This window comes from Chrysemys picta, chromosome 8 (assembly GCF_011386835.1).
Source record: "Chrysemys picta bellii isolate R12L10 chromosome 8, ASM1138683v2, whole genome shotgun sequence".
Taxonomy (NCBI): Eukaryota; Metazoa; Chordata; order Testudines; family Emydidae; genus Chrysemys; species Chrysemys picta.
Window position 1 is genome coordinate 100,327,802 of NC_088798.1, and position 25,098 is coordinate 100,352,899.

The 25,098-nt window shown below is 44.5% G+C and overlaps 1 protein-coding gene and 1 long non-coding RNA gene across 7 annotated transcripts in view; one reads left to right on the top strand and one right to left on the bottom strand.

Moving 5' to 3' along the window:
- Positions 1-25,098, top strand: part of LOC135973197 (uncharacterized) — a 133,804-nt gene that overhangs the window by 63,487 nt on the left and 45,219 nt on the right. The window lies entirely within an intron of this gene.
- Positions 16,074-25,098, bottom strand: part of TRPC7 (transient receptor potential cation channel subfamily C member 7) — a 205,694-nt gene continuing 196,669 nt past the window's right edge. For 3 of the 5 annotated variants that reach the window (XM_065555041.1, XM_065555043.1, XM_065555039.1), the window contains 4 exons: positions 24,156-24,236; positions 21,906-21,959; positions 18,695-18,770; positions 16,074-17,602 (listed from right to left, as the gene is read on the bottom strand). In XM_065555041.1, coding sequence (XP_065411113.1) covers positions 17,460-17,602; positions 18,695-18,770; positions 21,906-21,959; positions 24,156-24,236 — 354 coding nt within the window. In that variant the 3' untranslated portion in view covers positions 16,074-17,459. The remainder of the gene's footprint in view (positions 17,603-18,694; positions 18,771-21,905; positions 21,960-24,155; positions 24,237-25,098) is intronic. The other 2 variants (XM_065555040.1, XM_065555042.1) reach the window with 1 other exon arrangement.

A 25,098-nucleotide genomic window follows, 5' to 3' on the forward strand; every position in this document is an offset into this window, starting at 1 on the left:
TGGTTTTTGACCAGAACTCCCGGTCAAAAAGGGATCCTGGCGGCTCCGGTCAGCACCACTGACCAGGCCTTTAAAAGCCCGATTGGCGATGCTGCAGGTCTAAGGCAGGCTAGTCCCTACCTGTCCTGGCATCACACTGCCCCCATCTTGAGCAGCAGCTCCACACTCTGATTGGCCAGGAAACGCGGCCAGTGGGAGCTGGGGGGATGGTGCCCGGGGGCAAGAGCAGCGCGCCTGGCCCCCTGCCTAGGAGCCGGACCTGCTGCTGGCTGCTTCCGAGGCACAGCGCGGAGCCAGGACAGGTTGAGTGTCTTAGTCCCACTGCGCCACTGACCGGGAGCCACCCGAGGCAAGCCTGTGCCCCAGCCCTGAGACCCCCCAAACCCAGAGCCCCCTCCTGCTCTCCAAACCCCTCATCTTCAGCCCCACCGCAGAGCCTGCATCCCCAGCCCAGAGCCCATACCTCTTCCCACACCTCAACCCCTGCCTCAACCAGGGGCCCCCCCTCCCACATTCAGAATCCCTCAGCCTCACCCCTGGCCTGGAGCCCCCTCTTGCACCCCAAACCTCTCATCCCTGTCCCCACCCCAGAGCCCACATCACCAGTGGGAGCCCTCACCCCCTCCCACACCCCAACTCGCTGCCCCAGCCCAGAGCCCCCTCCCAGACCCTTAACCCCTCATTTCTGGCCCCACCCTGGAGCCCATACTCCCAGTTAGAGCCCACACCCCAACTCCCTGCCCCATGAAAGTGAGTGAGTGAGTGTGGGGGAGAGCAAGCCACCAAGGGAGAGGGAATGTGGTGAGCAGGGAGCAGGGCCTCAGGGAAGGGGTGGGGCGGGGGAGCCTCGGGAAGGGGCAGGGCTAGGGTGTTCAGATTAGAAAATTGGCAACCCCTGTTTTCAATGTATATAACCAGTAGATACCACAGCATGGAATTAGCAATGACGCTTACTTTATTCTGAATATAATTCTTCATTGGCCATGACATCCACCCCTTTCCCCAGTAGAAAGAATTTCAGCATGCTTCATATATAGGAGGGCTACAGCAGCACATCGGTAGAATAAATGGAGCATCTTTTGCAAACTCCACAGCCGCGGCGGCACGAGAAGCAGGACAGGCTAGCTTCTCTGAGTACCTATGGTCTCAGATGGGTACGTACTTGGAGCTGCTAGCTCATCCCCCTGCCTGCACTGCTGTGACTACGCTCTGTTTTTAGTGCACTAGCTGGATCATAGCCGTGGGAGTCACGCCCACTGCTCCAAGTGAAGACATACCCACAGAGGGAATAAATTCAGACCTTAGGCTGTCTCTAGGAAATATTTTTTACAGGACCAGGGTAGCATTTTTCAAGTGAATTGCTATAGTTTAATTGGTTAGGGTGGTTGACTTGAGCTCTAACAGTATCATTCCAAAATATTGTCCTTTTTTCCCCGGCAAAAATAAGATGCGGCTCCAGGCACGCTCTATTTATGTTATCGATGCAGCTGTTGCATGTGGAAAAGTTTCAGAGATTCTTTCAATTTTGAATCTGGGAAAGATAAAGACAACAGAATCTGTGGATGGTGACAATGAAAGAAACAGTGAGAGGTTGAGAACTGGGGGCTGTTATGAGAATACCCTTGATTTAGGGGGGGTCCAATAATGTACCTTCAGATGAGCTCAACAGAAGCATATGTATCAGATACAGACACGACAGTTCAGTCTTCAATCTTGCAAGGCTTAAAGCAAAAAGAAAAGTAACAGAACTTTACTTTTTGGGGGGAGGGTTAGCTCAGTGGTTTGAGCATTGGCCTACTAAACCCAGGGTTGTGAGTTCAGTCCTTGAGGGGGCCCCTTAAGGATCTGGGGCAAAATCAGTACTTGGTCTTGCTAGTGAAGGCAGGGGGCTGGACTCAATGACCTTTAGGGGTCCCTTCCAGTTCTAGGAGATAGGATATCTCCATATATTATTATTATTAATTATTACTAATAAGAGAAGCACTCTTTGCAGATGATTGTGCCCTCCTAGCACACAGAGAGGGAGATCTCCAGTGCATTGTAGGTCACTTTGCTGAAGCATCAAAATTGTTTGGCCTCACAATCAACCTGGAGAAAACGGTGGTGTTGCATCAATCATCTTCACCGCTCTGTGCCATATCCCCTAGCATATCCATTAGTAGAATCCAACTAAAGCAAGTTGACAGTTTTACCTGTCTCGGCAGCAACGTCTCCCATGATGGATCTCTTGACAAAGAGATCACAAACAGGATACAGAAGCTTCTCAGTCATTAGGAAAGTTACGTAACAAAGTCTTAAAATCCCACAACATAACCCTCTCCACAAAAATAAAACTTTATCATGCTTTTGTGCTTACATCTCTCCTCTATGGCTGCAAGATCTGGACACCATACAAATGGCATATCAAACAGCTAGAGGCCTTCCACATGCGGTCTCTGCACACCACGATGGCATCCGCTGGCAGGACAAAATTACCAACCTGGAGGTTCTCCAAAAGTCAAATGCCACAAGCATTGAGGCCATGCTGATGAAAGCTCAGCTACGCTGAGCTGGACACACCAATTTTCTAGGGAGAATTGGCACAAGGACACTGGAATCAAGGTCGCTCCAGAAAGCGCTACAAGGACAGCATCAAAAACAGCACACGCTTTGGTGCAATAAAACCGAATGATCTTGAGAAAGCTGCGTTAAATAGATCAGAATGGCAACACACAGCACTCAGAGCTTTCCAAGCCTTTGAAGAGGACAGAAATAATCGATTGTTAGCTGCAAGGGAAAAGCGTCATACTACTGCTATCACTACCAAGATGCTCACCGATGACTTTGTCTGCCCGATCTGCTCATGAGCATGCGCGTCACGCTTTGGACTTCCGAGTCACTCCAGAATCCACAAAAAGAGAGATCACGAAAACGTCATCCTCAAACTACACACACAATGTACCTTTGAGATTATTTGAGCCATGTCTTGGCTTTGCTCTTGTTCAAGAAGCCACTGAACTATTCAAAATCATCTTTTACACTATGAAACGCTATTTAGAGCTGTGGGAAGTGGTCTGGCTTAGCTGTATTGAGCACTCCACATTATTTAAACCTTTTATCCAGTTCTCAGACTGGCTCACTCATTACTGCCCAATTATCTGTATTATTGGGGATATAAACATCATTATTGAGGTTCCTATTAGCTCTGCACAGAGAGATGCACTTGACTTCTTCCACTACTCCATGCAACTTCTCTTAAATTACAGCTCACAGGATACATAGGTGTACTCTGCCATACTGCTAGGAATTCTGACCCGCACCTCATGCAAGAGGAATAGGAGGAAGAACTGGATTATTTGGACTTTGGGAAATTTTCATGTATTATTGAATTGTCATTTTTAATTAAGAAACGTTTTTTATGTCTGGAAAGATTTCGGTTTCCAGCTCTGCAGACCACATTCCAGCTTGCTTGACTGATGCACATTTGAGAGATTCTCTTCTATCAGGACTAGAGGAGAGACTAGGAGAGACGGTTGGAAGGGAACCTAGCGTGCTGCTACAAAAGCTTTTGGAGCATCTCTTATGTGGGGAAAGGGCTGTGTTGTTCTAGTATAATCCACATAAAGTGCATCCAGGTATGCCACAGATGGGCACCTCCTACATGCTTGTAACCGTACTATTAACATCTGGAGAGATCAAAAGAACCTGCTTGTTCTGGGAGGTACCAAAGGCGTGATTCTGCTCTCCACTCCAAAGAATTTATTTCCACTTTCCCCTAGTGTGAGGGGAGTCAGGCCCCAGGCATTTTGCTGATGAGTTCGTGCAGCTGATTCTCCACTTTTGAACCTCACGTAGTGATTTACATTTGGAAAAGTGGGTCTAAAGTCTAAAAATCCTCCCCTAGCCTGAGTGGCGAGTTCCGATTTGGTAGCATTCTGTGCATGTGAAAATGACAACTTGAAGTGCAAGGCAGTGAAGGATCTAGCCAATGAGATTAAGGCCAGCAACTGAAAGAATACCTGACATTAACAAAACAAACAAACAAAAAAACCCTGCTAGAAATTGCACCAGAGGCAAATGAAACATAGAAAGAAACATCAGCTCCATTTCCAACAAAAAGACATTGCAATGTATCCTAATTGCTTGAGGTTAGAATACAGTTTAAGGTATTTACTAAATACTGGTCAGATTCTTGCAGCTGCATGTCTACTTACGGCATCCTGAAGTGTTGCTATAATTAGCCAACAAAAAACCCTGCAAGAGCTGGGCGTAGAAAGAAGAGTTTTGTTTCGGGCAGCTTTGGTTTACCTTTCATAGAACATGGTTGGGATAGGCTGAGCAGCTGCACCTGAGATTACTGATTCACGAGCACAACCTGCTGGTTCTGAGTGCAACAGAACAAAAATAAATTTGTACATTTGAACACTTATGATTTCTCCTCATTCCTGTACTTCCCATATTGATTTCTAGTCTCCCTTCTGTAACTATTAAATGTTACTTTAATAAACCATACAGGAACCCCAAAGCCACTGTATATTGCATACGTCCACCTGAGCCTTACTTAATCAACTTAAGTATCTAGGGTGGAATTTTCAAAAGCGCCTAAGTGCTTTAAGATTACGAATCCCATTGAAAGTCAAGGGACCTGTGCTCCTATGTCTAGGCATGTCTGAAAATCCTGCCCTTAAAACACTTATCTCGCTAAAATAAGAGAGTGCCCATTCCTCACGCTCGCTGCGCTTGACAATCTTGTGAAAACACACTTCTGTGAATGAACAGACCTATCAGTCACCCCCAAGATCAAATCCAATAACACAGCAAACTAATCAATAGAACAAATGAATGGACCTTCTCGCAAAATCCCTCCTACAATCCCGCCTCAGCTCTGACAGAGCCAGGGGGAAAAGGTGGGCCTTGCAGCTCACTCTGAAGATCAACAAACTAGGCTGTTACTGACCAAGAACAGAGGCAAGTTCCTAAGGCTCAGGGCTTTGCTGGCCACCCCTCTCCCTTTCACACGATGGGGGACTCATGTGGTATTAATGCAGGTGTTAGGTTAACCAATTCACTTTGATAGGCCACAGACACAACCCATCCTTGGGACACTGTCCTGTGGGGGGCTAACACAGTTTCTAGGTTGGGGGTTTAGGAACTAGTTTCACCAAACCCCTGAGGCAAGGGCCTTACCAGGGCTAGGTTCCAGTCTAGGGGACCCTTTCTAAACTAAATAAAGCATATGGCTCAAGCCCCCACCCAACATTTTATTCTGTCCCCATTTAAGGAACTTAAAATGTAACACCCACCCTGGTCACCTTCCCAGGTGTTTCTTCCTCACTCGGAGGCCGTCAGGAGTCTTTGGGAATATGAGTCACAGCTACCTTTTCTTTGAGAAAAACCCATTAAGCACATATTTACCCCAAAATAGAAATGAGCAAACTCTGAGCAGTGCCTCAGGGGGCTGACTGGCCCCACAGTCCCCATTATCAATTGCCCAGCTTGCTGGGGGCACAGCATGTAGTGACAAGACAAACTCCACCCACATGAACTTCACTCACAAATCCAAATTGGCTCAGTGGTGGTGGTGCTGGTTTTAGTTGCTGGCTCTCCTGCATGCTCCTATCCAATGATGCACACGCTGCCTGGTCCTGCTACAGAGTGCAACTAGCTGACCTGGCTTTGCAAAGTCAGCTCCAATCACTTCAGCTGCTGCCCCTGATGCACTGCTACTGCTGATGGGAGTTGTAGTTCACCTGCCCCTTCTCTGGGCTGGGTTCCCCAACTGTACTACATTTCCCATGATGCACCAGGCCAGGGATATACATCATGCACCTTGGTAGCACGGGAAGAGTAGAAACCATGTTGTATCATGGGAAAGATGGGGGCCTAACCCACAGAGGAGAATGGGAGCATAAGGCAGCCAAACTACAGCACCCATGAGGCAATGTGATGGCATTTCCAAATCAAAATTTTTTATTTTCAGCCAGACATTTTTGGTTTTTGGCCAAAAGCTTTTGGTTCTTGGATGAAAATTTCAATTTTTGATTTTTCAACAAAAAGTTGATTTTTCCAACCCCCTCCCCCACAACTTCCATTTTCTAATTAGTGCACAATAAATAGGCAGGGAGGGACTCATTAAAGAGGGATTTTTTCAGTTAAAACCTCTGGTTTCCATAATACCAATTAAATCTTCATAATTAGCTTAACATACACTTAGGGAGTTTTATTGTTTTTTTGTAAATCAGCTACTCTCATTAGATGGCTCACTCAAAATTAAGACCACTTAGTTGTTGAAGTCTATTTCTATTGTGCCCCTCTATCCTGCAGTGATTATTGCTCCTGATAAGGCATCTGCTATTCGATCACTGTTGTCCTTTATCTGACGTCAATAACACTATTTTCAGGACTCAAGTACTGTCACATGGTGACCGTACCACCCACCGGCACATGCTGTGACCCCCCAGGAAGGAAACTGATGGCCTCAGTCTCAATAATGTCATACCCATATCCATCCAGTATGCTTCATTTCTGATTGCTCTGAGAACCGTGACATGTGCCTGTGGCAACACTCAGGGATTAAAAAATAAAATGCCAAGTGAAAGTCACTAAAAAGTGAGCTCACCCAATGATCTGAAAAATGCAAATAGCTGAGATCCTCAGCTGAGTTGTCTGCTTCAGGAGATTAGGGTGGCTTTGTGCATAGTTTTTTTGCAGTGTTCTCATTCTTTCTTAGCTGGCTTGAGATCTGATTGACAAAGTCAAGTGGTGACAAGGTGGGTGAAGTAATATCTTTTACTGGACCAACTTGTGTTGAGAGACAAGTTGCACTTGTACTGCAGCATGCAATGTAATGAACCTTCTCTGTGCTCTCAGTGACTGTGATGATGTAGCATAATCCCATCCCTTATATGGTTTTACAGAGTTCCCAGATGTGAGTAAACCAGGAAAACTCATCGGCTCATGACTGAAATCTACATGCAAGTGTGTAATTAACTATGCTTATTATTTGCATTATCCTAGCAGCTAGGGGCCCAAACTGAGATCAAGGCCCCATTGTACTAGCTGCTAGATATATGCATAATAAGATAGTCCCTGCCCCAAAGAGCTTAGAATTTTCATAGAAAAGACACACAAAGGATGGATTATTATCCCCAATTTAGAGATGGGGAACTCAGGCACAGAGTAATTCAGGGACTTGCCCAAGGTCTCATAGGAAACGGGGATTGAACCCACATTTCTTGAATCCCAATCCAATGCCACAGCTATAAAACAATCCCTTGTCGCTTTCTACAGGTCATCCACATGTTTTGGAGGTATGACAGCCAGTCCATATGTCCAGCATAGATACTAGAAGATCTTCAGAGAACACAAGCATAAGTCAATTTGCATGTCAGGAACAGATACATAAATCTCTTTGACAGTTTAAAAAATTATGTCCCCATAGTGACACTGAGATAAAGCTTATGTATACTTTAATTAAAAAGTAAAGCCAACCAAGCAGGTGGGCGGGGAGACGGGGTGGTGGATAATACCCAGAGGGAATAAAATAAATAGATTGGCTGTGGAGCTACAACTGCTTTAATAACAAACAGTGTATTTGCTTAAGTGTATTTAATAAAGTTACATGAGCCTTTCAGGAGACTTCATCAGTGGGATAAAGAAGGATCTGGGACAAAGGTACCATCTGCTGATGCCTAGAGATCCAGCTCCCAGGGTCGCCTGATGACATCAAAATCTCAGCTTTCATTTTAACATGCCCTCAAATTAGTGAGGAAATATTTGAAAATGTGAACAGGGGACGGGTCTTTATGGCCATTTTGTCTTATTGCGTTTATAGAGGATTGTGTTATCATTATTTGTCTGTTATATTACAGCAGCTCCTGGAGGAGTCAGTCAATTGTGCTAAGCCCCATATAAATATGTCGTACAGAGCCAGTCTCTGACCTACATCTAGGTTAATGACAAGATGTAATGACAGGTGGATGAAACTATTAAATGGGCAGGAAGGTGGAGAGGTAACAATACTAGGAACATGGAGTCATGCACATACTAGGAACATGGAGTCATGCACACAGTGGAGTTGCTACCAGCACAGCTGTTACTGTGTTATAGCCAGAGTACTGGCAAAATGCTTTTATGACTATAACAAAATCACAAGCATGCATTAAAGACTGTAGGACCATCGGTCTCCCTCTAAAAGACATGGGGGCTTTATCCAGGGCAGATTTCCTGACCTTTGCTACCCCTTTGAGCCTTTTATTCCCCAGCTACTGAGTATTCAGGGAGGGGATTCTGAGTCAAGCTGAGAGAAAGGGTGAAATGCCCAACACCTTGCTAGTGCCATTGCATTGTCTCCTATGCATAATTGCTTTCTAGAAAGGTAATTCAGAGTCTAATTGCATCTGACAGTTCAATGCCTCTCAAACCTGCACACTGTATTGATACAGCTCTTCATTGAATAAAGCTTAGGCTCCTAGTTCCTCCTCTTACTGCATAACACAAGTGAACTAAAGCAAAGATTTCTGGGTCTGATCCTCTACCACTATACATGTGCATAGCTCCATTGACTTTCCCGGTGCTCTGTTGATTGCCCCCAGTTGAGAATCTCTAACCTCTGTGGGCAGTATGAACTGTCCCTGTAAACTTGTCAGCAACTGTCCTGTAATTCACCAAGTATCTATTGATTAGTATGAAATCCCATGAACACTGCCTGTCTCTCCAGTCAATTCCTTAATAGACGGTCTTTCTGATTTCCTTTATTCAGGCCTGGGGCTGTCCATATAATCTCTTACATTTTTTAATTAAGCCAGTCTTCTTTGGCTCTCTGAAGTTGCCTTTCTCCAGTAGATTATTTAAAATAAAGCCAGGCTCTGGTAATTTTGCATGAGGTTGGGCTGTAATCAGGGTGCAAAGCATGCTTCTAGGAATTCTCCCATCCTGCTGTTATTGCTCTGATATGATGCTTTAGGTAGAATGACAGACAAGGTTGCTCCTGTACCAAGTCCTAGGGCAAAATTCACCTCAAACTAAAGATATAACAGTACAATATAAAGACCATATTTACTGGTCTCGCTTTGGGGCCTGATCCTGTGCAACGGAAGCCAAAGCTCCCATTGGCATCAATGGTACAGCATTGAGCCATTAGAGCGGCTCAGTTCATCCTTTAGCACCCCCTAGTGGCCTGTGCCTTTTTTTCCCATTTAGTCTCACATTTAACTTGAAATGAACTTCACACAGTTGCTTTGTTTCAGATGGAACAGAGCACTGATGTTTGTTGTAGCTTTCCTCATAAACTGCTCTCTCTTTTTTTTTTAAATTAGTCAATTAGTTTAAAGAAACAGTGGGCCTTTTGACTGTGCCCCCTTTTTTTTAAGCTATTTTGTTCCTTGGCAGGTATACAAGTATAAAGGAATCAAATGAGCAACCAGTGATCCAGTAATGGGATAGTCTGTGATGCTTCAACATTTTCCTTTCACCTTGCTATTTCATTTCCAGCTTGTTTCGCTTGCAGACCTACCGAGTTAAGAACCTACAGTAGCATCTTGCAAAGAACAAACGAGGCACCTTTGTGGATGTGACTTTCGTTTTCGTCTAGCGGTGGGACTTGCTGCGCCAGCTCCAGTCAGCGGGGGCTGAAGCATGAGCAGCCATGGGAAGCAAGGCAGCTGGTTGAGGCCCTAAGTTGGGGACGGTGGAGTGACAATGGTTAGGTTGGGGCAGGAGTGTGTGAGCGGTGGGGGGCAGGGGAGAAGAAGTGAGGATTAAGGGGGCCAGGGGCACACAGCAGAGGGCGGTTATTACATGCATTCTGGCCTAACTACAACATAGTACTGGAGCAGTGTTGCAATATGTTCCAACTCAGCCCTGGCCACGAACCAGTACAGTGTTCTGGGGCAGCACTGGCCAGGTTATTGAACTAGATGGATCGGGGTCTGATCCAGTACAAAAATTCCTATGTGCCTATTGTTACCCATTCATGGGGAGGAGGAAAAGCGGGGGGGCGCAGCAGAGAGATGCAACAGCAGTAAGAGATAAGAACATGCAGCTTGTCTCTCTGGTGCTTGCAATTTAGTTGCTGGGGGAAAAAAATCACATGCAAAGTGTATCACTCAAGACCCAGCTAGCCACTCTGGGACCTGGCGAGCTTTTACCGGAACTAGCCCTTGTTTACAGCTTTTAACCAGGTTTGTCTTATTCTTGCAATCAGAGCTAAGAAAATGATTCTCAGAGGATAAAGTAGGTGATGAATTTAGCTTCTCTTTCTGCTTGGGGCATGTCTGCAAATAACTTGTGATTTCCTCAGCTGTATTCCACTGTTGTCATCATGAATGACTATGAAGGGCTACTAGGAATGACAATAGAGAGTCATTGGGCCTGAGAGCTAGTGAGACTGATTCTCCAGCAGGTAATTGGAGCACTCACTCCTCTGGGAGAAGGGAGCCCCACAGTCCAGTTCTTGCACACCAATGCACCTAAAAAATGGAACAGCTTCACAAGGGGAGATTGAGAATGTCCCATCCCCAAATATCCTATAGCCTGGTGGCTGGGGCAGCATCCTGCAATGTGACAGACCCAAGTTCAGATCCCTTTTCCACATCAGGCAGAGGGGAGAATTGACGTGCCGTGTCCCAGGGAGTGCACTAACCACTAGGTTAAAGTGGAGGTGCCTGCTTCTGCTGTTTTATAAATATTTTGGGCTGAAACAAAACATTTAAGTTTGCCCCGGAATTGTTCAGCCTGTTTGACTCACTGAAACATTTCCCAAAGTGTCATTTTCAGTTTGATCCAACAACGAAACCTTTTCGTTCCCAATTTCTCAAAATTGGCCAGTGAACCAAAACATTCATTATTCACCCAGCTCTCCTGGACACAGGCTCCTGAAGTGAGGAAAACCAGGTCCCCAACCCCTGTCAGACCTGCAGAATGATACGTAGTAGGTACACAGAGTGTAGTGTCACCAGGATCCATCTATGGGGGAGGGTGTCTCAAGACTCACCCCAAGACAGGTACGGGCAAAAGGGCCAAGAACTGAGAGGCCTGCACTCAGAGCAACCAGAAAGGGGGTAGAGGAGCAGCTAGCCCCCAATTGTGACAACTATTTAAAAATAAAAAAACAATCAAGCTTCTCTTTTCAGAAGAATGTACATGGTGGGCGTGGGAGAGAAGGGGAGGCAAAGTGGAGAGACACAACAACAGTGAGAGATAAGAACAGGCAGCTTGTTTCTCTGATGCTTGCAATTTAGTCGCTGGGAAGAAAAAAAAAAAACAGGCAAAGCATATCACTCAAGACCCAGTTAACCACTGGCAAACTTTTACCAGAACTAGCCACAGTTTATAGCTTGCCTTTCTGGTCACAGCAAAATGATGCAAGGTTAGATTTATCCTGGCTGGCTAACCCAGACTCTTATTAAATAGAAGACAAAAGGAAGAGAGAAAAGAGAGGGGGAAGAAGGCAAGCAAAGAAATGGAACCACTGAGCAAGAGAAATAGCAGGAATTATAGAATCACCTGGAGATGGTGATGTCATCTAGGTCCTTCTCTTGTGTTGGTCTGGTCAGAATTACAGAGGCTTCAGCAAATGATGAGACTCTCAATGTCCAAGTGGTTCTCCAGTATAGATCCATTCCCTATGGACCTTATTCAGGGAGACATTCTCCACCCATATCAGGGATAGCTTTTCTAGTTCTGCTAAATCCCTGGTGATGGTGTCGAGGCCAGCAATGGTGTCATCGAGCAATGCTTTGCCCTGGCTCCAGAGCATGCGCTGCTACACCCACTCTCAGTCAAGGAGGTTTATCAAACAAACAGGAAACAGTCTTAACTCAGTCCTTGGGCCTCTGCTCCAGGCAGCTTCCCAGCCTCAGTCACATCCACTCCTTTCCTGGAGCAGCATCTGCAGGGCTGCTTCCCCGAGCCCCTGGCCCCTTGCTCCAGCAACCCATTACAGAAGCTAGGTCCACTCTAGTGTGGCTTCTCCTCCCCAAGGCTCAGCCTGTCTCAATCCTTCCTCCTCCAGCTGCCCATTAGCAGCCCTTTAAAGGCCCAGGTGTAGCCCAACCCTCTTTAATTAGCTGGATTGGATTCACCTGCTGTGGTCCAGGGGGCACTGGGCTCAATCTATGACAAATGGTGATGGGTGGCCAGGAAGGTTTTGACAAAGAGCAGACAAAGTTTCACAAACATTTACATTATTTCCCCCTCTCATCATGTTTTTCAACCAACTCCACCTAAACCACAAGAAAGAGGCTAAGTGCTTTTGGCAAAGAAGCACTGCCCAGTAGGGGTGGCGTTGCTGTCCATCACTAGCTGATTGAGACAAATGCACAGTGATCGATATACAAACCCACTTCCACTCACCTTAATGTTTCAGTTTTCAGGCGTTAGTCGCCTTTGCTATGCTTTTCAGTAAAACCATCTGTGACAAAAAGTTTGGTTTTTGAATGAAAAGAATAGAAACTTGTTTTGATTCAATTCAAATCATATTTAAACGAAAAAACCATTTTTTTCTTCCGATCAATCAATTGAAAGAGGATGTTTCAGTTTTGAATTGCTTCATGAAAAAAAAAAAGTTTGGGCAATGCAGAAACATTTAATACAACTGATAAAACCCTCAACCACTAAAAATGTTCACCATTTTTTTTAAAAAAAAGCTCCACTCCGAGCCTTGGCTGACTTCTTTAGCTGCCTCTGAGCCAACAGTCTAATCAGGGGTTTTGAGAAACTGGTTACTCAGTTGTGTCAACTGATGTCTCCCCCCATACAAAATATCTGAAGCATGCAAGCTTAAACATTGCATTCCAGGAGCATTCATCTGCGTAGCTCTCAATCTCTTGATAGGTCATCGAGAGTGAACACAAAAGGGAAGCAATTACAACTAACTCAAATTTATTTTCAAATCTGGGTGAAGACTTGTGGGTATTTTTCTTTTTACAGAACTTTCCCTACCCTTCTTTTATTCGCCTCTTAAAATCCACACTGGTATTATGATCATTTATGGGAAATTACTGCATGCAGAACAATAAGTTAACTACCTGGTTATGACAGACCTGCAGCGCTACATTTACATATTAGAAAAGCAGGTGGTAACTGAATGGAAATATGAAAGCCTCCGCGCAGAAGTTCAACAAAGCTATTCATATTACAGCACTAATCGGCCTTGTCAGAATGTTCATTGACTGCAATTTTCATCTCTTAGAGCCTGATCCGAAGCCCATTGGAGTCAAATGAAACACTCCCGTTATTGTCATTGGGTTTTGGATCAAGCCATGCATAATTAGAATTTAGTCTCCCAAGGGCTGTAATTCCTTGGTGTAATTTCAGCTCTTGGATTTAGTGTGCAAGCTCTGAGTGGTGTTGCTGGCCTGTGATGTACAAATCAGACTAGATGCTGTGGTGGTCTCTTCTGGCCTAAAATTCTACAACTATGATCTAATTGCACAATTTTAGATGTAATATAGATAATAGAGTGGCAATCGTCTTACTGTCTGAATGCAAATGAGTAGGGAGGCATGTGATTTTGCACCTGATTTCATGACAGCACCCAGGGCCGGCTCTAGGCACCAGCAAAGCAAGCAGTTGCTTGGGGCGGCAGATTTGCAAGGGGCGCAAGAATCCAGCATGGGAGCTGAGAACCAACAGGGGTTCCTGGGAGCTGTAGTTCCTTGGTTAGCTCCCTGCCTATAGAGCCAGCCCTGGAGCAGGGAAAGAACTACATTTCCCAGCATTCCCTTGGCCACTAGCAACAGGAAAGGGTGGGGGAAGGAATATGGAACTGAAATCTGCAGCTTGCTGTGAATGATAGGAACAGAGCCAGCTCTAGGTTTTTTGCTGCCCCTCCCGCACCCCTGTATTGCCCCAGCCCTGGATTCTCCCCTGCCCACACCCCCTGCTGCCCCAGCTCTGGCCCCCACCTGCACCCTCCTGCTGCCTCAGCCCTGGGCTCTCCCCCCACCCGCATCTCCTGCCACCCCAGCCCTGGGCTCTCCCCCGCCCACACCCCCTGCCGCCTCAGCTCTGGTCCCCACCTGCATTCCCCTGCTGCCCCAGTCCTGGGCTCTTCCGCACCCCCTGCTGCCCCAGCCCTGGGCTCTCCCCCACCCCCGGTGCCCCCCTGCCGCCCCAGTTCTGGGCTCTCCGCCCCCCCCCCCCGCACCTCCTGCCACCCCAGCTCTGGCTCCCATCCGCACCTCCTGCCACCCCAGCTCTGGGTCCTCCCCCACCCACATCCCCTGCAGCCCTAGCTCTGGCCCCCACCTGCACTCCCCTGCTCCCCCAGCCCTGGGCTCTCCCCCCGCCCGGACCCCGTACCGCCCCAGCCTGGGCTCTCCCCCTCCTCCCCCCTGCACCTCCTGCTGCCCCAGCCCTGGGCTCTCCCCCAAAGAAGGAATTGGGGGGACTAAATGGACGGTGCACCTCTCTATCTGAAGCCTAGCAAGGGAGGTATGTGGATCCCACTAGAATTTAAAATCAAAAGTAAGGGAGGGGAGGCTCTGGACCTGGGCAGCTTTAGGTACAGTACTGGGCACTTAGGAGGATTTCCACTTCTGAGCCATGGAAGCAGAAATTGACTTTTCCTTTCCAGATTTAGCTAATATTCAGAAAGGGAATCTAGCACCTGCCTTCCAGATTTGAACACCCACAAAATTCAGGAGTGCTCAAGCTCAGTTTAGGTGGCTGTTACTTCATTTCCCCCAAATCAAATATACTGATCCACTGTAACTTGCTGTAGAAAAAGTAGAATAAATTGAGCAAGAAATGCTTCCCAGTGGTTATTAGGACTGGAATTTCTATTTTCAACAGCCATTGCTTTTTTTTTTTTTAAGTTTTAGTTTTATTTGTTTAAAAGGAAGACCGTGATAGTGCATTCCCCATAGAAACAAAGAATGGAACAAAAGAATAATAAAGGCACCTCAACTTTTCTTCATTTATGTAGGACAGTCTTATAATATGCATCCAGATATCCTCCAGTCACACAAGCTGAAAATTGTTCCACTTTACTGCTGTTCTGTAACCATATGGGAACCAATCCTGTCTGTGTTCTGTGCACATCCAAAATTCCTGCTGAATGACCCGCCCTGGGAGCGAGTTACCAGTGACCCAGGGCTGGGGCGGCAGGAGGGTGCAGTTGGGGAGGGGGGAGAGGGAGGGAGAGAGCCCAGGGCTGGGATGGGGGACAGCCAAAATTTTTTTTGATTGGGGCAGCAAAAAACCTATAGCCGGCCTGACAGCACCCCCTGCAATTCACAAGTTTTGCCTGAAATGCACAGGGCAGTAACTGGAAGTGGTCCATGTGATATGATGGTATTATTTTGGAGTATCACAGATGACTATATTCCATCATTCCAAAGTCTTTTTGAAAACCCTTTTCTTCATAAACACGGTCTGGCTAAATCATTTCTCTTTTCAAAGTGAAAACCAAGCACTTCATATGAGCAATATTCATAGGTTTAGGCAGAGGAAGATAGCTCAAAATAATCATGGGTATTTACACGTTAAAAGAAAAACTGTTATACAGTGCTATTATGTGTTGCCTTCCTGGCAAACACCGTGCGGTGAGAATTTGATCACGGTATTGCATTGCAGCTGATTGTAAAGCAAAGCCCTTTTCCCCTCATTGTGAATAACAGCAGTGGAAAATGCTAATGTGTACTGGCACACTGTAGCATGTCAAGTGACAGGTCACATCCAGGGAAGATAGCATCAGTTGTCTTTTCAGCCAATTCTTCTCTAAACTTAGTCCAAATAATGTTACCCGTTTTATTTCCAACTAGAAATTCAGTAGCACAAATAGACATGACTGAAGTTATCTAATTTATGTTTTACCGTCTCAGTAGGTGTCCACACATTCATGTATGAATCTCAACACAGTGATTTCAGACTAAGTATCACCCTGACAGAGTTATTCAGAGCGCAGACTATGAAGAGTTCCAGAAATTCTAGTTCTATAATTATACTATGATGCTTTTCGACTCTCATCAGCAGTAGGCTGTTAGTGTATGTAACTTTGGTCCTGCTCACACATTGTCAAAAGCCAGTGAAACTTCTATGTGGGGGGTATTTAAAACATCAGACAAATATGTCACTCAAGGTACAACAAATATTGTGAGGTAATTTTATTCCCCCCCCTCATTTTTAGGTAAAAATATTACAGTATACAAGATAATCTTATTAAAGGTAAAAATACATTATTTTGATTTTTTTTCTCTAAACAGGTCTACCTACAGTACACGTTTTTCTTTTTGTTTTTATTTTTCTTTTTTTACAAATATAACTATTACTCTACTAGGCTATCTGTGTTCTCATCTGGCACTTAAGAACTGATCACAGGTCACCTTCTGATTCTGCTTATTTTTCTTAGCTGATATCTAAATGTAATGGTCATCTCATAGGTGCACCTTGTAAACAAACAGTACAGTTTAGTGTTTCCAAAGTAATAAGGTGTGCTTTGAGCAGCTTAAAACACCAAATAAATCATGTTCTGAACGTTTCCCTTGTAAGAGTACAACCGGAGGACTTTGTACCACTGCAGCTTGTACATTGGTGTAATTTTTAAAACTTCTCCCTGTTTTTCTTTACTATGGCTGAGCAAATAACTCCTAGCAAATCCTTTTTTGACAAATTCCCCCTTTTTGTTGACGGAATGTCCCCAGCCAGCTTGAGGTGGGTTCCCCCCCCCCCAAATGTATTCATAGTTTGAAACCGTTCAGCAACATTCTTTGTGAATTTCATCGATGCTATGGCTTACCATTTGACATTCAAAATCTGAGCTGAGTTGCCTCATTGTGATTGGTCACAAGTCACATGGTATTGTTATTCTTCCTTGACTGAATGAGTTAACTCTTAAAATGAAGTTTCTAGTATAAATCCTCGTAGGAAGGCAATTTGAGATCACTACATTTTACTGTGTGTTTTCACATTTGCTTTCCATTAACCTCAGTGCTGTTCTAACTCAATTTCATGGGTGTCCATGGAAAGCGAGCACAAAAGGAGTGCACACCTCTAAGTGAAGGTGAATTTGTTTAAAAGTTTTAATGAATATTTGTGGAATATTATTCTGCAGGGTTCACCCAGATCTAAGGCCTAGCTGTAATGGGTCAAATCTCCAGTTGACAGAAATCAGTTTGGCTCCATTGACTTCAATGGAACTATGCTGATTCATGCCAGCTAAGGATTTGGCTGTTTGCTTTTTTTAAAAGGTGCTTTGGGTATCTAATATAAGTATGATTATCTTTTGGAGATGGTGCATTTATTTCTGATGTCAATGGGCTTGTTTTATACCCAAATGTCACCTTTATATCGTAAAGATATTAACCGATTGTTGGCTTCACCCAAAAACATATTCTAATGCAGGGCCCTCACCAATATTTCTTAGGTGGCAAAAGTTGAGGACTCCGTACGCATCTCTTGCACTGTTTTTGCTCCCTTAAAATGCTGGTTGAAATATCAAATAATGTTTAGAAAACTAGTTGTCTCTTTGTTCACCATCAAATGTCCTTATTTAAGTTCTTCCCAAACTTGTCACTCAGCTGCTGTATTAGTTTTGCTAACTCTCCAGTAGCTTCTGACTTTTCTTCTAGAAGCTCGTAGCGGAGACTGGAAATATCTTGCTTAATCTCTTTAAGTTCTCCTACGATGAAAAAAAAAAGTTCTTGTAAATGAGACTGAATTAAACAAGTCATCGCCGTGTTTTAATTCCGAAGAATGAGCTCATTTGGGAATGCAAACTATGGGCTTGGCACTAAATGTGTGGGAACCTCCATAGAGTAGCAGTTACACAAAATTCCCCCCACGGACTTAATGAAACAAACTCCATTAATACTGCTAACAGTAGTAATATGTGGAGAGTTCTTGTTCTTTCCAAGCCCATTCCTTCACCACATACAGATTCCCAAGCTACACAGCGGCTTTTTAGGATTCAGAATAATGCTTCAGAGAGACCATTCCCTCGCCAGCATTCCCTTTTCCATATATACTGAGTAGGAAACTACACAGATTCCATCCCTTCCAGCTGCAGAGGGGACAGCTCAGGACAGCGTTTTTAAAGGGGGCTTTCTAAGGCCCATATGAATGTACAGTGTAATGTGCCATTAAGAAGTATGGGTCTGTTGGAAAAAAGGGTGGCCTTGGCTGTATGGTGGAATGGTGCTGTAGGTGCCCTAGGCAAATAAAAGATGTGTTTGTGATGTAAAGTATAGAAAGCTTAGCAGAAATATTGGCAGGATTCTTTCCTCTGCTCTGACCCCTGTACGCCACCATGATGATGTACGGGGTCTAGGAAAGCCTCTTAACCAACTGGGGGAGAATTTGTCTAGTGCAGGCACTGGGTAGGACAGTTGGAAGCTGCCTTACACAGGTCCCTTCACAAGCCCTAGTGTAGGGGGTTAGCCAAGGGCTGAGAGGAAAGAGGAGGTGGGTCCATACACCATGCCACTATGGTGATTCTGGACAACTCCAAGGGTAGGTCTGCTGTAACTTAGAGAAGCTCCCTAGAGAACCTAAATTATAGTGGAGATCATTTCAGCCCACAAAATTGCCAGGCCACAAAGATGGTTTGAACTATGCCCACCAGGGTACGCCTGTGCATGCTGCCTCTCCAGAAGCCGCCCCAGACAGCCTCACCCATCTGATTTATGATTTGACATATCAGTTTGGAACTGAATGGAGATGCCTGATTTCAGCTTTAGTGATTGTAACATCATGAATCGTAAAAGCCACTTGCCTTCATTGACTTCATCATTCTCTCGATCAACCTGAGCCTTCAGGACATATCGCTTAATAAGACGCTTCATTATTTTCTGAAAAGTGAATAAAAATGGTTAAACGGTATGATATTGGTTGTCTGTAATCCTAGATCTATTATGAACAGTTTGAGCTACAGAGTGATGAAATCCTGGCTTCACTGGATCAATCAGAGTTTTGTTATTGATTTCAGTGGAGCCAGGATCTTACCTTTATATTTACGCACTTGGTGTTATAACAGTTGGACAACAAATATTTAATGAGCATCCCACAAGAAAGGCAGATCAAAGAATACTGTGGGACACATCTGAATTTGGTGGATAGCCCATAAACGCAAAGTAACTACAAATGGTTAACTATCAAACTAAGAAGTGGGATCACGTTTAGGTTTTGGGGATGTAGGTTGCTGTTTCAAGTATTCATAAGACAAAATCTGGATGAAAAAATAAGTTGTTTATTAATGACATTATAAAATTCACTCATTACTTTGAACTAAGTGCCTGATCCCAAATTTACTGAAGTCAATGGAAAGACTCCCACTGACTCCTGTGGGTGTTGGATCAGGGGCTAGGAGAACTAGGAAACAGGAAACTCACTGAAGGATAGAGAGTCAGAAAGATGTTGGAAAAAAGGACTAAAATGAACATTACCTTAGAAAAATGGCACGTATTTAATATACACAGCAAAAAAAGAATACCATGTAGCTTTATGAAATGGAAGATTATTGGATAGAAAGAAGTACAGACATATGTAGGAATGAGAGCAGACAACAAATCAGATATGAGCTTGCAATGTGATGCTGTTGCAAAAGTGCTGAAGCTATGTTTATACATAGAGATATAAAAGAAGTCCAGTTTACAGTAGGCTACAACTGGAGTCTTGTGGAGTCTTCTTCAGTATGGGGGGAAAAACATTGATAGACTGGAGTGCTGAAGATAGGCAGCAAACATGACAAAAGGATTAAAGGGACTGACCTCCCAGGGTATGTCCACACTGCAACAAAAACCCCACGGCACCAAGTGTCAGAGCCCAGGTCAATTGACGTGGGCTTGCGGGGCTAAAAATTGCAGGGTAGACATTCAGGGTTGGGCTGGAACTCAGGACATGAGACCCCACAAGAGGGGAGGGTCTCCGAGCTCAGGCTCCAGCCTGAGCCCAATTGCATACAGTGCAATTTTTAGCTCAGGAGCCCAAGCCTTGCGAGCCCGAGTCAGCTTACCTGGGCCAGCCATGGCCATGCCACAGGTCTTTTATTGCAGTGTACATGGACCCCAGGGGACTACCTTTAAGAGTCCAAAGTTAGGCATATCTATTTTTAGACCCCAAAATAGCTCATTTGGGTGCCCAAGTGCATGATTAATCTACATTTGAGTGTGTAAAACTGATATGGAAGTGTATGCATTCTTGCTTGGGAGGAATTTCCTCATGCAAAGTGGAGTAATGGAAGCTTATCAGGCCCCCTTGCAGGGTTCCCCCTTCTGCTCCACCAGGGGGCTGAAGTTCCCCACCATGAGGCAGCATCCAAATGGCATGATTGAGCCCAAAATGTTTTGTTTCTTGGGGGGAATTTCAACCCAACGATCAATGCAGGTGGTGCTCAATCTGCAAGGAGGCTACATCCCTTTGGGATTTGTCTCTGATGATGATGTAACTCCAACCAGGATTTTTGGATCTTTTCCTGTCTAACTGAGGGATATTCTCCGTCTGCCTTCAAGAAGAGCTGCATTGACATCCCTTTTTCGAGCACGCAGACACTAGAAAGGGAAAAGACCATCTGCGTCTACCTTCATCTTAAATTACCACAGCCCCTGCTCCTGGGAGTCGCTTCATTGATTCATCACAGGAGGCAAAGACATCTCTTATTTACTGAGTTCACTTTGTTTGACCCTTAGATTTATAATCTTATAAACAGCCACACAGCTGAAAAGACTTTAAGGGGGGTTACTGTGCCTGGACAATGATGTTGAGCATTAGTCACTGTGGGGCACAGCCCGTGCCCGATGCCTGACCTCAGTCACTGGGCTGATCACTGGGCAGATGCACAAGGACCAGGGAAGAGGACTCTGACACCTCAGGATACAGTCCACCTTCTGTTGCCCTTCTTCATAGGGACAAGAAAGGAGAATCCAGACAATGGCAGATACTCTAGACCAACTATCCCCACCTCCCTTGGACTGCTCATGTTCTGTCCTCTCCTGCCCCTGCCTGCTGCCATGCAAGGAGCCGCTCCCAAGCTGAATTTTCTGTCTGCACCATCTCAGCATGCATGCATACACAGCCCTCTCCTTTGGTGCAGCAGAACCACACTCGTTCGGGTGCCTGGGGAGCCTCCATACCCTTAAAGGCAGGAACTGGACTTGCCTTCCGGATCTTGCTCCTGCTCCCACAGAAAATCTAGGATAGGGCTAAGAAAGCTCTCACGGTCTTCACTCTACTTACAGTACTATGAATGACTGAGGCATGTTACCTGGCTTCTGTGTAATGATGCGAATGGCTACTCCCATTGGGACTGAAAGGCATTCATTTTACGGTGGTCTGTTTGAGCAGTTTTGTCATTTTTGGATAAAAAATGGTGGGGGACAACAGCAACTTAACATCTATCTGCCTAAGGCACTCAAATGTCCCCCCATCTTAGTATCTGAGCATCTCGCAATTGTTAAAATATACTGGTCCTCACATCATCCCTGACTGGCAGAGAAATTCTATCATCCCCATTTTATGAATGGGTAACTGAGACACAGGGAATAAGAAATTTGCCTAACCTCACAGAAGTAGTCTGTAACAGAGCAGGGAACTTGACCCAAGTCTCCCAAGACCCTAGCTAGCGCGCTAATCACAGGAGCATCCTACCCATAAAACCTAGATTCAGGCCCATCTGCCCACTGAACAAGAAGAAATTCTGTTGCTTTAAATGTCACTGGCAATCTCCCCAAAGGTTTTGAGGCACAAAAACCCCTAAACCAAAGCAAAACCAAAACCACCCCACCCCTTCTTCCTGATCATTAAGTAACTAGATGTGAACTGTAGCAATATAAAGGCAGGTGAATGACAAAAAAGAATCCAGTTACTTGTATATGTGTTATCTAGTGATGGAATGTGGAATGTTTAGGACTGTGTCTTTCTATAGACGAGATCTCTCTCTAACCAGGTGGGTCAGTTAAGGGAATACATATGAGACACAGTGCACATACTGTATGCTGGAGATGGCCAAGGTAGTTCAATCCAGATGGAAGACGTGTTGCCACCTGAGAAAACATAAATTGAGGAACATTCTGGGGAAAGTGGGGAAATACTAGATCCCAACAGAAACAATTTTCAAAATAGGAGACAAAAATAGGGAACTTGCAGGAAAACAAGGAATCAACATATAACGAATGCCATTATCTTCTTGACATTTACCATCACAGAGTATTTACCTGGGCCAGCCACAGTATTTGCAGTACAGTCTATATTTACAATGAGTAGTACTCTACATGCCATGTAGCTACAGGTGGCAATGGTCAAGATCTTCATGGTGCCAACTATACCAGAGAATATACCGTTGTAAGGATACTGAACAGAAGTAATGCAAATGTAACAATTCTTTATCAAGAATCTGAGGGGTGGATATCACTTTGCAGCCTTTGGAGACATTCCTTGCAATATCTCCAGCAATGCTACTGTGTATTTTTGCCTTAATATTGTATTGTGGCTTTGCATCTCTATTGGCATCTACCACCCCTTCTGGGTTCTTTGCTACTGTAAGTGAAATGGCTTCTCAACCACATAGTTACTGGTCAAGAAAGTCATCATAATTTTCAACCCTCCAGACCTTGCTCACCCAAACAGTTCCATTGATTTCAATGGTGTGATACTCATCTAAGAAAGAGTTTCAGGAGCAGACCTTAATTAGTAAGTTATTGCCTTCTAGGCAGAAATCAATCTTCTTTATGTATTTATTGGCCCTACCTTCAAATACTCTTTGTTCCTTCAGTTTTTCAAGTACCTTCTATAGACTTTATCTTGCTGGGTCAAAGGAGACTGAAAAATGGTCTTGTGGTTAAGACACTGGAATGGGACTCAGGAGATCTGGGGTCAATTTCTGGCTCTGTCACAGAGGGCCATATTTTAAAAGGTTTTTAGGTGCCTAAAGATGTAGATAGATACCTAATGGGATGTTCAACTCCAGGGGAGTTAGGCACTTAGTTGCTTTTGAACATCATATTAGGCATCTGTCTACATCTTTAGGCCCTGAATACCTTTAAAAACTTTTGAAAATGTTACCCAATATCTAATATTTACTACACATATTTATACCTTTTTATCCCAATAACCAATTCCTTTCCTTAACCCTGTTAACAATTTACAAATACTTGATATGTGTAGATGTTAACCATGTACCTGTTTAGTTGGAGATTTTGCTACTACATACATAACCCACTGTTTCCACATAAAATAAGTCTACCAGAAGCATAAATTCTCAGGACGGGAACTTGGTGAATAATTGATTTTTTGGTTTGGTGTCTAAACTGAAAAATTCTAAAGAAAAGAAATAAAATTGTTTTGAGTCAAACCAAAATGACAATTTTTCAGTTTTCTCACCAAAACAAAAACTGACAAAGAAATTGTTTCAGGGTGAATAAAACATTTCATTTGCCCCAAAATGAAAGGTTTAGTTTCATTTCGAGTGTTTTTTAAAACCCTTTTTTGATTTTTTTTTAGTGAAATCTAGATAAATTTCAAAACTAATTGCAATTTTGAAATGAAAAGTCAAAGTGTTATATTTAATAAATGTCACGTTGAAACATTTCAACTTTTTTGAAAGCTTTTTTCCAAATTTCTAGTGGCCATATTCACCCTAAATTCTCTAACAGTTTTTGGTTGACCCAAAACTGCATTTTTTGGCAAATAAGTCATTTGTAAAAAATATTTCACCCAGTTCTACTCAGAACTTTACAACAATGGTAATTTCACAGTGTGGGGAGAGTAAGCTGCGTCATCACGGCTCTCATAATTATTTTTGTAACATATCACATTGCACATCCAGCTAAATAGGACAAAATATTGCCAAAGAAAGCACACGAGGGAGTTAAAGTAAAGTCTAGAGAGACAACATTGTGTCATGACAAAATGAAACACTGTCAATGAGTCTAGATCTAGGATGAAGCTCGGGTGAACTTTTCTTGTAAGTTCAATACCAGTGACTGGCAATTAATTACCATGACAATCACGTTAATGTCAAATGTATTTCTGTAGCTGCCATGCTGCCGTAAGCAACTGTGAAACTAAAAGGACTGGGCTCAGTCCCATAAACTACTGTGTCCTTTGATTTGGCATAGGTCATTGCTTGACACATCACAGGATGGAGGAGTCCATTGTATATTGACAAATCTGAGCCTTGCAAATAAACCTTGTTTGCTTACAGATCTTTTCCCTTGCTCTTGATGTTCTACTGTCATTACCTGATATCTCGCGGGCTTGTTATAAGCCTTCTTCACAGTAAAATTTTCTGAATTTCGAGCGCTTGACTGAAAACGAACTTTCTGAAATTATAAAACATAATGAAACATTAAATCTGTAACAGCTTCTTTCCCCAAACAACCTCTCCACCTCAGACTAAACAGTCTTATGCAAACATTAGAAAATGTTGCATTCTGTGAGCAGGGTGGAGATCCTGCAGAAGAAAACCAGCACTTCCATTCCCCAATTGATAATATAATTAATATCTAGCTCATTCATAGCACTTTTCATCAGAAGATCTCAAAGTGCTTCACAGAGGAGACAAGTAGGTCATCCCCATTTCACAGACAGGAAAACAGAGGCACAGAAAGGTGAAGTGACTTGCCCAAGGCCGTTCAGCAGCCCAGGGGGAGAGAGAGATATTGAACGCAGATCTCCTGATACCTAGTCCAGTGCTCTATCTTCTAGGCTACATTGCCTCTGCCAGTTTATAGGAGGGTGCAGAGGGAGACAACCCGCTCATTTCTTGCCAAAACGAACGGAAGAATTATTGGATGAGAAATTCAATCTCATATTGTCTAAACAAAAGGTGTTTTAACTGTATCCCTCTCACACCTCTTTGAGACAGGCAGGTGTTAAGAGGCGAGAGGCAGTGCTTTCTTAATTACTTCTAGGGTTACCATACATCCGGATTTTCCCTGACATGTCCGGCTTTTTGGGCCTCAAATCCCCGTCCGGGGGGAAATCCCAAAAAGCCGAACATGTCCGGGAAAATAGGGAGGGGCCGGAGCCGCTGGGTGCTGGGCCGGAGCCGGCGGTACTGGGCTGGGGGTGCTCGGCCGGGGGCTGGCCCGGGGCCGGCACCCCAGGGCCCGAGCCGAGCCAGGCTGGAGACGCCGGGGCCAGCTGACGGAGGGAGCCGCTCGGTTGGGGGGGCCAGACTGG